Raw genomic sequence first — 17,223 nt, forward strand, 5'->3', positions numbered from 1 at the left:
ATGCACCTTTTTCCATCTGGAGATGCCCATATAAACGTTAGAGGCAGGGGAGAAGCGTCCCAATAAAGCGCGATGGACTTTGTAATACAATTTATGCTGTCATTCATAAATAACAATGCCATATGGTAACCATATTGCTTATACAAGTAAAGCCGTCAAAGTGTCACTATTTGATTTATCTCAACAGCTTCTTCCAACGGTGACGTTCAGAGAGAGGGGAAGTGGGAAAAAGAGAGAGAGAGCAGAGCAAAATTTGGCCTGGGTTTCCTGAGACCGCCTCTCTCTTTATCTCTTTCTTTCTTTCTATATATATGGAGAGATCATAGATAGATGATAGATAGATAGATAGATAGATAGATAGATAGATAGATAGATAGATAGATAGATAGAAGGAAATTTTTTTCCTTATTTTATCCCTAACTGAGCAAACCCCGAAGGGGATGGCCCCTCTTTCCCGGGCGATGCGCGCACTGAACGTGACAGCTCCGAAACTTATGTTCGTAAATTCCTGTCCCGAAGGTGCGGCGGGTTCCGACAGCCCCTAGCCCCGGATCCTCGTGTCAGCCTCAGATTCCCGCCTGGACGCACGGAGAGACGACATTTGGCACAGGAGAAGTTTAATTTTGAAGAGTGTAAGTTATGCATCCGCTGAGCCCCTCCATAAAGAAGGGGTGGGGAGTCTCCCTGCCGTATCGCTACTCTCTTTCCCTCTCGTGCCTCTGGGCAGCCTCCCGCTCTCGGCCGGGGTCCCGGCGCCTCCGTGCTATCCCCCTGACGGGACAGTGAGCAGGGTACCGTGGGTCCGTCCTGCCCGTGGGGTCTCCACGGGGCTGTGACTCGGGGCGCTCCCTCCTGCTGCGGGCGGACTCCACCTCCGATGGCGCGTGTTCGGGGAGGGCACCGCGCCACAGGCTTCCCTGCGCCGCAGAGCAGCCCCACGAGCGTGGAAAGCCACCCGCGACAGGTCGGGAGGAGGGTGGGCTTTTCCAGCATATTTGGGGAGTCCTGCAGCTCTTCCCGAGGAAAGCGGCAATCGCGCTCCCTTTCTAATGGTTCCCCAGAAGAATGTTTTACACCTTATAAAATATTGCTCCCCGCTCCCTAACTATCAATAAGACGTGCATTAAAGACGATTGTTTGTAAATGGTGTTCATGATCATTAGCATACATTTACATAATGCAGCTCACAGCGCAGCGTTTTACGGTTAAACACCTCCTAAAGCCGATAGCCCGAGCTCGGTTTATAGAGGAAGGTTTACGAAATAAATTTGAAGGCTTCCAGGCTTTCACCCCGCCTCTGAACCTCCCCCGATGTCCCTTGGCAGGTTTGCCGGCGAGCGGAGCACTGCGGGAGGGCTCTGCAGCCGGCTCCGCCGCGGGAGCAGGGCGCGTTCCGACCCCCGACGGGTGCTGTCGGGTTGTGGGGGGGCTGTGGGGGCAACACAGCACGCCTCCCCTCTGCTGCAGCCCGGGGGCAGCGGCAGCCTGGACCTGAGCTGGTGTCGGTGAGTTAATGGGCTTTAAATTCTTCATGGCTCTTTTGGAGCTGGCAGCTTCCAAAACTGTCCCTACGCGGGCAGCCACCTTCTCTGCCCGCCGCTTGCAGCCAGTCCTAAAAATGAGCGAATTTCCACGTGAGTCTCCATCAACCCCTCCCTCCCCACAGTCACAGGTCAGCTGCCTATTAGCCAGCTATAAAATAATTCCATTTTTTTATAGCCTCTCATAAAAAGAAATTGATCGGGGTATATATTTGAATTAAGACATATTAAATCGATGACAGATACACATCACCTGCGTTTAACAGGAGAGGGACAAGGAGGCGTGCAGAAGGTTCCGCGGAGCTGTGATACTTGTTGTTCACCTCCACAGCATCTCCCACCAAACCATTCCATCTCTGGACCTTGCTCCAGCAAGGCACCCAGAATCTGGGGAGGAGGGAGGGCACTATTTGGATGGACGTGTATAAAATGCATGTACATAAATACCCGTACAGACCTATGGCTACTTTGCGTGAAGTTTTTACTGTGCAATAAAACCATCGAGCAGCCGCCTTTAAAACCCGGGGATCATTTCTTCCCATTCCTTGCCTTGCAACATCGCTGAAACCCCCACGGCGGCCACACGAGCCGGGAGCATTGGCTTGTCTCCGGTGGGGGGGGAGAAGGGAGGGAACCGGCGGGTCTCTCTCCCCCTTGAGCTCCCCCTAGAGCCTCTCACCCCGCTTTTGGCAGCCGTGGGCCAAATCCTGCGAGTTTTCCCCCCGCGAGTAGCGGCGGGAGAGGCAGAGGAGGGGGAGCCTGGAGCCTGGCCCAGGAAATGCCGGACCAGCACGGGGCTTCCTTTGAACGTGGCTTGGCACAGGGAAGCGGCCAAGACGCACAGATGTAGTTTCGTCAAGGGATTAGGTGGCCGGGGAGAGCCGGAGGTGCGTGTGGGTCTGCTGGCGTCCCCCACCCCGTTTCCTCTCCTGGAGAGGCGGAGAAGAGTCCCTGGCTGCCCCGCAGGCAGGGGAGGGCAGCCAGCTTGCCTGCACTTTCCAGGGAGCTCAAGGCATTCCCGGGGGCACCAACAGCCTAAAGAAAGCAGATGACATATCAGTAAAAGCTACTTCTCCTCCCAAAGAAAAGTCAGGACAATGCTCCTTTCCCCTTTTTGCTCGCAGGGAAATCCCGGCCTTGCCTAGTCAACCCCCTCAAAGGGCAGCATCCTTTGTACCGAAGGGCCAGTTTCGGCGCTCCACAAAGAGCTTCGCTTTCGAGGACCAGCACACCCCGCACCCCAGGGGCGGTCCCATCGCTGTCCCCGCCCGTCCTCTACCTCTGCCCCCTTTCAGGAGAGCTCCCACTTTTCCTGCCTTTTCGTCTGGGGCAGCAGCTCAGGGCCGACACACACCAGCCGGAGACTCCCCCGTTTCCCAACCTACGGTTCCGACATCCGAAGGAGTCGAGGAGCATTTATGCTCGGGGCCAGTAGCACTGCAGGGGTTTCATCTCTATTTCGCCGCTCCTGAATTAGGGCTGAAGGGGATGCAGCTGCCCGGACTACGGCTGGCGGACCGCCGAGGGGCGTGGGGTGGCTCTCCCCACGGGATGCCCCGGGAAGCCGCCGCGGGAGGAGGAAGCCCCAAAGCGGCAGGGAGCGCAGGCTCCCAAAACTTGGCTCTAACATGTGCCACTTGCCCCCCTCCTCCTTCCCTCCCCGCTTACTCGTTTATTTTCTAAAGAAAAGGAATCCCAACCCCCGCCGTCTTCTTTTCAGGGAAACTTTGGCCGCCTTCTCCTAGCGGTACCTCGGGCATGAGTACACACAGGCTCGGCCTCGCGTGGGCGTGGGGTTGTGCACATTGTTGCAGGAGGGAGTGCTTTCCCGCCTCATCCATGAATGAACGTGGTCCTCCAAAAAAAAAAAAAAGATAAGGAAACTGAGCACAGAGCAGCAGCGCGCGTGGGCCGCCGCCAGGCGAGGAGACAAACCCCACGGGCCCGCAAACGTAAACACGGCGGAGCACCTGAGCAGGGCGCCCCGTCCGGTGCCTGGGGAGCAGAGGCAGCTGCTGCCCGGTGCTGCCCGGTGCTGCCGGCGGGGGGCGGCGGGGGAGGCGCCGGGTGCGCCCCGTCGGGCCCCGCGCGAAGTTTTGCAAGTGCAACTTCGGGGGGCGGCGCGGGGGGGCCCGGGGGGGCGGCGGGGGCGGATCCCCGCTGCGCCGGCGGCCTGAAAGGGAGCCAATCGCGCGGCCCCGGCCGCTGCCAATCATCGCCATCCGTCCAATCCCTCCGGCGCGGTGTCCGAGCCGTATTCCCCAGCGCGCCGCCGAAGTGTGGTGAGGGCTCTGCCAATCGCGGGCGGGCAGAGCGGGGCCAGGGATGCGCGGGGCTCGGAGCGCAGACAAAAGAAGTTAAAGAGCCGCTTAATATATACATGTTTTTGAAGGCGGGTAAAGGGAAAAAAATAACAACAGCGAGCGTAGATGGGCTTGGCTGTGTCGTTATGGAGCCCCCTTTGAGCAAGAGGAACCCGACACTGAGATTAGCGGATTTGGCAGCGTCTCAGCCCCATCCTCACCAGAACATGACAGGCTTCCCGGGGCTGGGGAACCACCACGTCCACCCCCACCACGCGGCCCACCTCCACCCCGGGGACGCGGGCGGCGACCCCGGCGGCGCCCTCACGCCGCTCGGACCCGAGCACATGGCGCAGCCCGCCGCCCTCAAGCTCACGCCCGAGGCGCTCACCGCCGCCGCCTTCGCCGCGCCCGCCGCCACCACCGCCGCCGCCGCCGCCACCGCCGCCGCCGCCACCACCGCCGCCGCCTACGCGCCGCCCGCCGCCGCCCTCCCGGGATACCCGTCGGGGGAGGCGGCGGGCCGGGACTTTCTCCTGCGGCGGGAGCTGCCCGCCGCCGCAGCCGTGCACGGGGCTCTGGGCGAGCAGCACCCGCCCGCCGGCTCCCCCCACCTTCCGCACCCGCCACCGCACGGCGTCTTCATCTCGGCCGCCGGCACCTACGGCGCGACCGACGGGGCGCACGCCGCCTTCCCTCCGCCGCCGCCCGGCGAGCAGGGCGCGCCCGCCGGCCGCCACCCGCCGATCAACGGGCAGATGCGTCTGGGGCTGGCGGCCGCCGCCGGGGAGCTCTACGGGCGCGCCGAGGCGCACTACGGGGCCGCCGCCGCCTCCTCCTCCTCCTCCTCTGCGTTGCAAGGCTATGGCTCCGTCAACCTCAACCTGGCGGCGGCCGGCCACGGGCACCCGCACCACCCCCATCCCCACCACCACCACCATCACCACCACCACCACCATGCCCACGTCGGGGCCGCGGCGGCGGCGGCAGCGGCCGGGGCCTTTCTGCGATACATGCGACAGCCCATCAAGCAAGAGTTGATCTGCAAGTGGATCGACCGGGAGCCGCCTCCTCCACCTCCGCCGCCGCCACCGGGCGGTAGGACGCCTTGCTCCAAAACTTTCAGCACGATGCAGGAGCTGGTGAGCCATGTCACCGTGGAGCACGTCGGTGGGCCCGAGCAGAGCAGCCACGTGTGCTACTGGGAGGAGTGTCCCCGTGAAGGCAAGCCCTTCAAAGCGAAATACAAACTTATCAACCACATCCGAGTACACACGGGAGAGAAACCCTTCCCTTGCCCCTTCCCCGGCTGCGGGAAGGTCTTCGCTCGCTCCGAAAACCTCAAGATCCACAAGCGGACTCATACAGGTGGGTTGTTCTTCACACCACCACCACCCCCCCCCCCCGCCCCCTCTCCCGCAAGGGTTGCCTTCCTTTTTTTTTTTTTTTTTTCTCCCCTTTCCTCCTCTTTTCCTCCTCTCCTACGCACCGCCGAACATGTGACTTTTTCATGAATAAGTAATTCGGCAGCACACGGGCCACGCACACACAGCTACGTACACGCACCCGGCCCCTCTGCCCTGCACACACGTGTCGCGTCCCCCCCCTTCAGCCCCCCCCTTCACCTTGGGCAGCTCCCTCCCCACCCCCACCCCCTCCGCTACCCACCTCCCCGCATCCCGGCAGCACCGGATAAATACACCGATTAATAAATAACGCAGAGCCGGGGGAAGATGAGCAGCAGCCCCTGCGGAAGAGCGAGGAGAGGATGAGCGCTCGCCCTTCCCTGCTCCCGCCGCCCTTGTCCGGGGCACCCCGGGGGGCTCACCCCGCGTCTGGGAAGCGCTGCGCTTTGCCACTTCCCCCCGCCACGCCGAAGGACGGCGGTTCTTCCTGCCGCTTCTGTCGGCGGGGACGGAGCCGGGCGGGTGACGCTTGGCCCGACGGAGATGGGGCCTCGGGGGCTCTTGGGGGCGCAGTTCCCCTGCGCTGCGGGCGGCGGTGGCGGTGCTCGGGTCTGCCGGTACTACCGGGACTACCGGACTGCCCCTGTGACCAGCGCTCCTGGGGTAACCCCGTTCCGGGACTGTCCCTCCTACCGGGACCAACGATGCTGCCGGGTGTACCCCCCGGCCTGGGCTACCGATATTGCGGAACTACGGGGGATGCTGAGGGCACTGCCGGGGCTGCCCGTGCCGCTGGGCTACCGGACTGACGCCGGTGCCGAGGCTTCTGGTGCTGCCTGGGCTGCTCCCGCCTGCGGCAGTACCCGCGGAGTCGGGAAGGAGGGAGCGAGGCGGGGGAATGCTCTCACCGGAGGACGCTTCCCTCCCTTTGTGGATCCGAGAAGCAAACTTCAAAGTCGCCCCGACTGCTCGGCGGGGTACGGGAGGAGGGAGCGGCACCCCCGGAGAATGTCTCGGGGACAGGCGGGGACCCCTGGAAGGGCTTGGGGTGTCTTTGAGCGTTTAAGGGTTTTATTTATCTGGGTTTGGTTTTGGTGGGGTTTTTTTGTTTGGTTTGGGTTTTTCCCCCACTTTCTCCTCATTCCTTGCCACTCCCGAAATACGCGTTTCCATCTGGGTGCAAAACACTGCCGAAAACGAACGAAGCCGGGATTTATAGTGGCAGACAAATATTATTCCTTGGAGGATACTTAAGGAAGTGGAGTTGCCGTAATTGCTTTCTTGATTTATTGTTTGCTGCTCGGGAAGAGAAAAGCGGCGACCGTACAACGTGTTGTTCCGATGTAAAACCAAATGGCCCATGGCTGAAAGGATTATAGATTTTTATCTCCAGAATATGTCAGGCACGAGCCCATATGTAGCAGCGGAGCCCTGAGAGTGCCTAGCGCTCTACACCCCGAGCCGGGGATGGTGTGTGGGGGGGAGACTTCTCTGGGGGAGAGGAGGGGGTAAGGTCTGACACTTTTTGTTGTTGTTGTGTTAACGACACCGTGGAATGAGTTAGCTGGAGGCCCGCGGCTTTGTAATCTATTCGAAAAACTAAAGTTCACCGCGGACTTTTCTGGGCTCCTCAACTCCATACCCACCTCAGCTCCAAGGGCAGGCGGGAGGGAGGTGGGAAGAAGTCCGGGAGAGGCTTGCGTGGAGGCAGAGAGGTTCAGCCGGGATAAAGAGTCCCCCACCAAAACCCGAATGCGTATCAGTCACAGTTCGCAGCTCTTAGATAAGGTCGAGCATTGCCCCGAGGCAATGCGTGGGACGTGGCTTCTTGCAATGAAAATTTGGAGAGGTTTTCAGCTTGGGGCTACCCGTAGTCCCCGGGAAGATGTCTGTGCGTGAGCCCACAAAGAAAAGGTCTATCCACGCAGAAGGGGTCGTTGCACCAAAGCCGCCCTCGGGGTGGGGGGCAATAGCCCACCTCGAATGACAGCTCTGCCCATGGGAGGGCAAAGGCGACGGATGTCTCCCCATGCTTTCGAGTGGACGAGGGATCCTAAACTTTCTGCCCATTCCTATCAGATTAATTACTGTCATTTTGCCACTTCAGCTTAAACTTAGTCATGTGCAGCCTGGGAGCAGGAGAGATTTACAAACTGTTCGTATATCGGGGGGTAACTAATAATAACACCATATTGTTAAACTATTCGGGTGGAGTGGGGAATAATTACACCATAATCGTATCATTAGGCGATTTTGCATGTTTCTGGTAATTCTTGAGGAAGAAGAGTATTTCAGTAATTCGGGAAGCGTTTGTTGTTTGGGACCTTTTCCTCTTTTTTTTTTTTTTTTTTTTTTTCTTTTTCCTCAGAAGCATCCGCCGGGGGGCTGCATAGCAAGCTCTGCAGCTACTGCCCTGTTTTGGGGACAAATCACTGTTTCCAAACCCGGTACATTCTAGGGTTCTTCTAGCCCCTTCTGCAATTTTGCTGTCCCCTCGCCAAGGACGATGCTCAGGATTGTCAGGCTTCCTTCCAGCAATTCCTAGACCCCCCCAAAAAAGTGATCCCAAGCCCCATCTGTGCCTCTCCCCTCCACCCGCACTGCTACTGCCAGGAGGAGTCAGGGGATGGCACCCGGCATCTCGCCCCTTTCCTTGGGTTGAAACCACCTACAAATGGTTAAACTCTGACGTGATGCCCTCGTCAGCACAACGGGGACACACCGGGACCTTCGCCAGTCCTGGACTTATGGGGAATTTGGTCGTGGCGATCCGGAGTATGGGGAGGGTGCCCACGCGTGAACCCAAATGGAAAGGCACTTCCCCAAAACCCTGAGGGAGTGGACACGGTTTGGTCCAGCTGGTTGGAGCATTTCTTAGGGGCTGCACTTCAGGCTTTGCTGGTCACGGCCAGCAGCAGGATGTGTGAGCCTTCATCCTTAGGGTAACACAGTTAGAAACTGCCCAAAACCTCCAGGAGATTTTTCTTTGTTTTCCCAGAAAAATTAATAGTAATTAATGAACAAACAAAGTGACCAGAAGCTTGTCTCGGGGATATGCAGAGGTTTTCAGGCACTTAAAGCCCACGAGGCACAATTTTAATTTTTTTTCTCCCTTTTTTTTTTTTTAAGATAAACTTTCCACTTTCTAGGGCTACCACATTGGTGGTAGGTGAGCCGATTTTAATTGAACAAATTGATGCATAAATAGGCTGTGGAGGTGTATGCTTCTATAGTAACAGCCAAGAAATTGCTTCTAAAAATAAAAATAGTTTTCTTATTTCCATTATTATTTTAATAACTAATAAATGCAACACGATCTTACAAAGGGGTGGAGCAGTAAAAATCGCTTGCTAGTAAGGAGAAAATGTCCACGGAGAGAGCTGCTGGGTTGTTATTTCTGAGCCCTCAGAGCAAATCACATCTGAAAATACACATCAGCCATGTCTAAAGCGACTCAAGAGCCGCGATAATAATGACAAAGATTAGCAGTGCAGGTCTGTCTGTGCTGGACTCCCGTGTAGCATGGCAGAGTAAGAAAAACTGGCTGTAACAAGCTTCGGTACAGGGATCTGGCACTTTTTTCTTTTTCCTCTGGTGTCTCAGCAAGAGGCATTTACCCAGCCCTATTCGGGATCTGTGAGGAAGGGTCTGGTCGAGAACTATGGGGAAGGACATGGCTATAAATAGCAGAACATATGTGTTCCAGGGTATGCTACAGGAGACGAGCGTGTGTGAGAAATCTACGCCAGGCTAACAGCCTCGGGCTGATTTTCACAGACCCTTTAACTGTTAAGCAATGTGTAAAAACTCTTCAAAGTACATCATCCGCACACGTTTAGACCCAAATTTGCCCAGGGTAAGCAGCTACCATGCCCTCATCTCCGATGTCTGGGTTGGTCCCCCTAACTTGCAGGTTCCCAGTCCGGGCTGCGGGGTGCTCCCTCCATTGTGTCGGGATGCTTAAACAGGTGTTACTTTTATTTTCCCCAAACTAATTATTCCTCCAGCGCAGTGCCCATTGGGAAAGGATTACGCAGGAGATGTGCCAGGCGAGCCAGGCTGCCGGCAAACGCCAGCCCTCGCAGGCAAAGGCATTGAGAGGTTTTGTTTGGGCTCGGTCATTAGAGCGGTAATGAAGGTTTCTCGTGTGCGAGGGGAGCGCCGCAGAGGGCAAACAAGGCCGGGGGGGCCCTGCCGCCGCCAGCCCGGGACTCGGGGCCCGAGGGCTGCCAGCGACGTGTGGCAGGCAGCAAAACACGGGGAAAAAGTCGGAAACCTCGGGCGTGTCACGACTGTCGCGAAGGGGGAGGAAAAAGGGGAAAGGGGAGAAAAAGGAAGGAAGGGGAATGTTTACCCTTGCCGCTCGCCCCGCAGGCCGCGCTGCCGAGGGGCTGCGGTGCGGCGGGCGGGCTGCGGGCAGGGCCGGTAACGGTGCCGTGTGTCCCCTGTGTCCCCGCAGGGGAGAAGCCCTTCAAGTGCGAGTTCGACGGCTGCGAGAGGAAGTTCGCCAACAGCAGCGACCGCAAGAAGCATTCCCACGTCCACACCTCGGACAAGCCCTACTACTGCAAGATCCGCGGCTGCGACAAGTCCTACACCCACCCCAGCTCCCTGCGGAAGCACATGAAGATCCACTGCAAGTCCCCGCCGCCCTCCCCGCCGCCGGGCTCCCAGGGCTATTCGGCGGCGGGGCCCCCCGACGGCCCGCTGCCCCCCGAGCCAGACCCGGCCGCCGAGCCGCCCCGCGGCCGCCGAGCCGCGCTCTCCCCGCCGGTCACCAACCTCAGCGAGTGGTACGTCTGCCAGGCCGGGGGCGCTCCCCGCCGGCCCCGCACCCCCTCCAGCCGCGACACCTCCCCGGCATCCGAGGAGGATGAGCCCCACAGGACCTCGGGAGGCAGAACTGCTCCCTAGGGCCGTGCCGAGCCGTGCCAAGCTGCCGGTGGCCCCGGCCCCACCGCACCGGCCCGGGCCGCAGAGGCAGCCACCTGGCCCGGGGGGCTGCCGTGGAAGTGCCATCAGGTTTGACTCGCGCTATTTATTCCATGTATGAAACCCTATGGTGTTTGTATGGTAACTAATTTAATTAAAGAGACTCGGACCTTTTTTTTTTTTTTTTTTTTTTTTTTGGTAAATAAAAGCATTAATAACGCCAGGCTGGGCCGCCCCAGTCACCCGAGCCGCACAATTTTGCAGGGGGACGGTGTCAATGGAGATGCCCATCTTCCACTCTGCCCATGCCCATTGCTCCTAACAAGATTAAGCTGGCGAAGGCTGCAAACAGGCAGAACCCAGCCGATCTCTGGAATGGCTCTTAAGTACCTTAGCTGCCACCCCAGCGCCTGCTCTCTGGCCTGGGTAAAGCCCCAGGTCAGCAGCAGCCTCTTGACTGTAAAGCAGCACCTGCTCAAGTTCTGGCTAGTCAGGGACAGGTTGGGCACCCCTTAAAATAAAATTAAATTAAATAAAAGCATTTCCCCACCCCTCTTGCAGTTCAGCTCCTTTGTAATTGACGGTTTCTCTCCCGAGTCGGGGGGTCCCACCTGCACCCTGCATTTTCACTCCAGCCTTTCTTTCACCCTTAGCCGTAACATTGTGCAAACGATTTACGAAAGGAAAGACAAAAGATGCAGGACTCCTTTTTCACTCCTCCACGGTTTGTACTTGTATGGCTCCTAGAAGGTAGCCAGAGAATAAAAGAAACACGCTGCTATTTGACAACTGTGATACTGTGATACATTTTTGATTTTTTTTTCCCTAAAAAACCCACACGAAAACTCAGTGAATTTTGCTTTTCTTGGGGTTGGTGTTATTATTACTCTGATTTTTTTTTTTCTAAGTTCGTCTTGCAGACGAAGACTTTGCCTCATGCTCCCTCCAGCCCTCTGGGGGGCTGGGAGGGGGAGCAGTCCCCCGGGCCTGACGAGTCCCGGAGTAGGGGGCAGGCACTGAGGGATTATCTTTTTATTATTTTTTTAATGTATATTATTTCATCTCTCCAACCGAGCTGATGCCTCCGTGCTTTTCACCATCCCCCTGAACTGGCCCGGCAGAGTCACCTGAGAGGTGGGGACCAGAGCTGCTGGGAAGGAAGCCAGGGATGGGGACACAGGCTGGGCTCGGGGTGCCAACCTCCCCAAACCTGCCAAGAACGCAGCCCTGCAGCCGGGGGCTGCGGGGCACGGGGGACACCCCAGCCCAGAGCCCTGGAGTCAGGAGCGGGGCGCAAATGAAGTAAAGAGCACTAATTCCTCCTCAGAGACCCTGAGAGAAGAAGCGGCAGCCTCCCTCCCCTCCCCCAGGGCTTGTGGAAATGTGTTTTGTGTGCCGTGAATGGTGGATGTCGTCTTGTCATTGTTAATAACGTGTATGTGAACGCGATTATTTTGTACAGTCAAATTAATTTATTTTCTGACATCACCCTTTTTTTTCCTTTTTTTTTTTGAGTCCCCTGTAACAGTACAGAGCACACCAAAGAATTATCTTATTAATTTTGGTGATAGATCGTTGTTTATGATGATGTGGTTTGTACAAAAAAGAAATCATTATATTTTTCAGCTTACTTGAATGAACGATGTAATGTGAAACAGACTCTTCCTGCATGTCCTCCGTGCGGTGTGTTGGTGCTGATAATATATAAATTTATGTATAGTTCATAGAGATATTATATTACTAGTACAGTGCATGGTGCTGTCACTCTGGAAGCCTTTAAACGTTGTCTTCATATTGTTGTGTTGGATCTAAAGAAGCAGACGTTACTTTGAAAACAAACAGAAAACTTGAATAGAAAATAATTTTTTAAAGCTCATTCAATTTGCTTTTTATTCGTTTTTCAAAGCCCATTTGAATAAATAGAAAATAATAAAGTGAGGTATGAACTTTTTAAAAAATAATTTATGTAATGTAATCTTATTAGAGATATATTGGTGCTGATTTATAAAAGGACTTTTTAATTTATGCATTTTTTTCAATAACAGATTGCACTATACATTACGACATGGCAGGGTTTATAAACTATGGCTCGGGGGGATATATCACTATTTTTATGTATTTGCTACACGTAGGGTCACACACTTGCCCAACAGTTTTATGACACATGATACCTCCTAAATAATAATAATAAATGCTAATTTAAAGCTTTTCATCTCTGTAAACCCCATAAAAAAACAACAAAAAATTCATGCAAATGAATAAAAATATTATTCTTATGTATTGCATGTGCCTTACTAACAGACAAGGGGCAGAGACAGACCGAAACACCCCCTTTTCTCCCCGAGGGTCAGCAGGTAGATTCAGATCCAGCCATAGCCTCCCAGCTCGGCAGGAGCAGCACCGTGAGGTGTTGGGGGCGGCTGAGGTACTCCGGCTTTGCCCAGAGAAAGGTTCGAGTAAATAGGGTTCTCCTCCGGGTTTGCCTCTGGGTCTGCAGCCGGGCAGAGGAGGGATGCTCCGGGCAGAGCCAGCCCTGCTCCCCCGAGGCTGCCAGCCTCGCTCCTGGGGCTGTTTGCCCGTGAGCCCGGCTAAGGGCGGGGGGCGGGCAGAGGATTTTGGGGTGCCTGGTCCTGATGGAGCAGCTGAGTGCTCTGCTGCTGGCATCCCGTGCGCAGAGGGAAGAGAGGGAGGGACAGACAGAGACACGACACAGGTCAGACATTTATACACATGACATTCTTCATCTGTCTCAAGGACAGCTAATCGGAATATAAAATCTAATAAACTAACGTGTTTCTTTTTGTTGGGGAAAAAAACAAAATAACAAGAACAACACAACAACAAAAAAGGGAGATTTTCCTGTCAGTATTCTCTTGAGGATACTAATGAGTTAAAAAGCACTACTCTTCGGTAGTAGCCATATAAGCGAAACCGTATGCCAGAAGATGATTCCGAAACACAGAGTGAGGTCAGACAAGAAATAACGCCAGGAAATCACTGGAATGAAGGAGAAGAAAAACCCCGAAGTTTTCAGAAGCTGAGTGAGGACAGGTTTCTCGTTTCGAGAGAGGAAAACTGAGTAAAACCCGTGAAAAAAATCCGGACAGAATGGTGTGTCGGCATCCTCCAGGATTATTTCCTCTTTTCATTTTCTTTTTAAATAAGATAAATTAAATAAAACTAGCCCAGAGTGATTGTGCCCCCGCCCCGTAATTTACCAGTGCTCGAAAATGACTGGTCAAAATGTCAAGAACAGTTTCACCAAAAGGTTAGAGTGTTTTTTAAGTCAGTTTTGTTAAATGTGGTAAAGGTGAAACAGGTTGCAAAGAGTTGTTTCAAGCAGAATGACAATAACCAACATACGAAGCAGAAAAACATTCATAAATGAGGGCTCCAATCAATGGGAAAACTTATAGCTCCCTAATGAAGTTTCTTGTGAAAAGGAGGGCGACACAAAGCCACCGAGACATGAATCATTCATGGGAAATATAAAAGATAAAAGATATCTGACAATGAGCAGAACCTTGTATAGAGTGTCTAAAACAAGTTTCCCCTTCTTATTTTCTGCTTCCCCCCCCTCCAACCTCCCTCTCCTAGTGTTCCCTGCCCGCCCTATAGAGTTAACATTGACCAGTGCACGTCCTGCCCCACTTCAAAGTAATTTAGCCCAGAACGGAAGGCTTGGCGCTTGGACAATCTTCATGGTGTGTTAGGATTTCTATGGCAATTGGCAAGCAAGACGTTCCCATCTGAATATGGCTCAAAGAAAGCCACTTATTGACACCGAGTTGGCCATCATCAAAGACTTCATCTTTTCCTAGGCGAAACGTGGTCCTAGCAAACACTGTTTAAATCATCTACCTTTGTAGTCGCGGCTGGGAGACATCTCGCCACACACTATTGCTGGCGCTCGGCCCTTTAAAGGCGAGAGCGGCTGTAGCGAAGTTTGAAGGGACTAAGAAATTTCGGGAGTGTGGGAAATGGCATTGCGGGGAGGGGGGCTGTGGATATGGATAAGCGGGGAGTTCTCGGCGGAGAGCCGCGGGGCTGCGCCCCACAACGCACCCGCCACGGGCAGGGTGTGGGACGCAGGGCAGCCGGGATAGGCTGCTGCTTTGTTTTTCAAAGCACGGGTTGCGGGGAGAACCGAGGATTTTCAGGGGTTTTCTCCGCGTGTTTCGTGCTTCTAGAGATGTCGCCAGGGAGTTGTGAAGCGCTGGCAAGGATGGACCGTCACACACTTCCCCCCCCGCCCCGCTCCCTCCCTCCCCTTCCCCCGCCATCACCCCGGAAAAATATTTCCAGGTAGAGCAGAGCAGGACGGATCGGGGAGTGTGCTGGGACACACACTCACACTCGCACGCCGACACACACGCTCCCCCCTGTCTCGGGCACCCAAACGCCGGCGGGGCGCTGCCACCGCTCCCCCCGCATCCCGCGTACCCTCAGCACACACAACCACGCTCCCGCATTCACACACACACCACGCAAGTGCCTAATCAGGCAGGGAGAAGTTCAAAGGCAGGTTCTTTGAAATTCAAACTACTGCTTTTATGGTACATCAACATGGAGCGTTAGGATTGCTATGGCAATGAGCGCAGCAAAAGCAAGCTGCATTTAAAATAGTCCACCTCGATTCGAGACACTCTATTAAGATACAGTTGCATTGACCTTTAGTTTCATGCCGTGTTAGCGCAGTCAATTTTCACTTCATCAGAACGTCTCATATTTTTTGGCCTCTCTCCCAACGACCCTCCCCCTCCCCTTTTTTTTAGGACCCCCCCCCCCAACTTCAGTAGATAAACAAATAAGTGAGGAAGAAGCTCCATCTCCAGCTCTTCTCGTCTACTGCCTCCCTCTTTTTTTTTTCCACCTAAGTACTTTTATTTGCAGAGCGATTGTTCTTTGTTTATTTAATACAAGTACTGTGTGAATGGTGAAAAATAAACACGATGAAAAATAACCAAACAGATGATTCCGCCAAGTGAAAAAGCCCGGACTTAATAAAAGTGCGAAGCAGTCACCGTTGAATGAGAAATCCTTTGAAGTGGAACTTATTATAGGAAGAATACTTTTTGGTTTCCCTAACGACGCTGCTGAATTGAAAGGGCTCTCCTTTGTCAACGATTTGTTCTCCTTTGCCGGGATGCCCGCAGAAATTACTTACATGGGCTGCCTTAACATGCAGCCTGCAAATCAGTAACTTCGCAGCTCAGACTCGCAGACGCCGCTCTTCTAAGGACAAAAAGAAGTCAGGAGGAAAACACCCCAACCTTTCATTCAGCCTCTTATTTTGGGGGGTGAAGGGGGGCGGAGGGAGAAAAGGGGGTTTGGGACGAGGGGGGGAGGTGAGTGTATCCGTGTGGCAACACCCCCCGGCCCCCGCCCCCCCGGCCCGCCCCGCCCGGCGGCAGGGACCCGGAGCGGGACCGTCCTCCGCTCCGTCCCTGCCCCGGAGGGAGCAGGGGGGCGGCGGAGCTCCTCCGGCAGCACCGTGTCTCTCCTCCCCCCACCCTCGCTCCCCCTTATTTTTCTCTTCTGCCAAGTGATTTTCCCAGGCAGAGACATATTTAATAAGGGTCGTTTATTACGAAGGCGCTTTGAAGGGTCGCCCCTGAAGCCCTGTGTCCATTAAAAACATGGAGGTGACATTTAAACCTCGTTTTAAAGGAGCTCTGGGGTAGTTCAATGAAAGGCAACTCGTTTGTCTTATGAGCTTGGAAACAACCTCCCTTCTTCTCCTTTTGACCACATGGCATAACTCAAAAACAATAGTTCAAAAGTAAAATGGCATCGTGGTGTTCAGCCTCAGACAGGCACCCATCTAGCAGGAGAGAAAAGGGATAGTCCATAACACAATGTGCTTTTTGTGTCCGGCTCTGTCACAAGGATTTCGTTGTTTGCTTTAGAGGCTGCGCCTGTTATACTTTCTTGAAAGTGCTTGTGTTAAACAAGAGTTATAAGTCATCCAAAACAACAAACATTTTGATTTTCTTTGCCTAAAGGGTTTTCCCTGGCCATGGGCACCGTGAAAAAATAATGTACTTGCTGAGAAAGGAGCACCAGTAGTAGCATTACAAGCACAGTGCATTAAATATTGAATGACACGAGGAAAAAAAAAGAACTTGTCGAGGGGCACTCAGCCTTAAAGTCTTTCTTCAACTTTGTCTTCAGTGCCTGTTGGACTATTTAAGATGGTGTTAATTAAGGGCTGCATCTGATTCCACTAGCCCCCAGCTTTGTCTCTTTGCAGCGCTCCCATCAATAGCCCCTCTCAACCGCGGGCTTTCCCCACAAGTTGGTTTAGTGGTGCATGTGTCACTTCTTATTTTGAGGCTGAAGAGAAACCCGGATCGTGCATTAAGGGCAACAGGGAGATAGTAATCAAGCGGTGTTGTAGGGTTGGGGGGGTGTGGGGGGTGGAGCGGTGGGGCAGCGACAGGAGGAGGAGGAGGGTGCTCGGCCAAGGCTGGAGCAGGGCAGCAGGGAGCGGAGCGGGGGCACGGCGCCGGGGTGAAAGCCTGTTTGCACATTGCCAACAGCCTGTTTGGCAAACAAGAGACGGGCGAGCTTAATTTGTTTCAAATTAATCGTTTTCCACGAGAAAAAGAAAGAAAGGAAAAAAAAAAAAACCCCAACAAAACCCACGCGTCAAACAGCCCTCCCCAAAATCCTGCAAGGGAACAGGAGGAACTGCCTCGGGTCCTGCGGCAGCCCCGTGCGGGAGCCCACGCGTGGCTGCGTGGGGAGCCGTGGCGTGTGCCTGTGCCCCTGTCCGGGTGTGCCCCGGCCGCACGCAGGCAGCTGCTGGCTCTGCCCTTTGCCGGCCCGTCAGTGAGGCCGACCCTCAGTGTAGGGCAGCCCCCGGTGCGCACCAGGCAGCGGGGTGGGCGAGGGCAGCCACCGGAGCAGGGGGGACACACAGTCCTGGGGGCATCCGGCGGGACGCCTCGCCCTGCATATTCCTTCTCGTATGTAGGGACCCGCCGCTCTCGCCTCCGCGGGGAGCACCGAGGCACCCCGCATTTCGGGGAGAAGCCT

At 54.8% G+C, this 17,223-nt stretch overlaps 1 protein-coding gene across 1 annotated transcript; it reads left to right on the forward strand.

The window, feature by feature from the left end:
* Positions 1-3,921: 3,921 nt before the first annotated feature.
* Positions 3,922-10,495, forward strand: ZIC5 (Zic family member 5; the record flags this gene model as incomplete). Its single annotated transcript, XM_084226504.1, has 2 exons — positions 3,922-5,212; positions 9,710-10,495. The coding sequence occupies 2 exons, from the start codon at positions 3,922-3,924 to the stop codon at positions 10,162-10,164; spliced, it is 1,746 nt and encodes a 581-aa protein (XP_084082630.1). The 3' UTR covers positions 10,165-10,495.
* Between the last annotated feature and the right edge of the window lie 6,728 nt (positions 10,496-17,223).

Source organism: Fringilla coelebs (assembly GCF_963513975.1).
Source record: "Fringilla coelebs genome assembly, chromosome: 2".
Classification (NCBI taxonomy): Eukaryota; Metazoa; Chordata; class Aves; order Passeriformes; family Fringillidae; genus Fringilla; species Fringilla coelebs.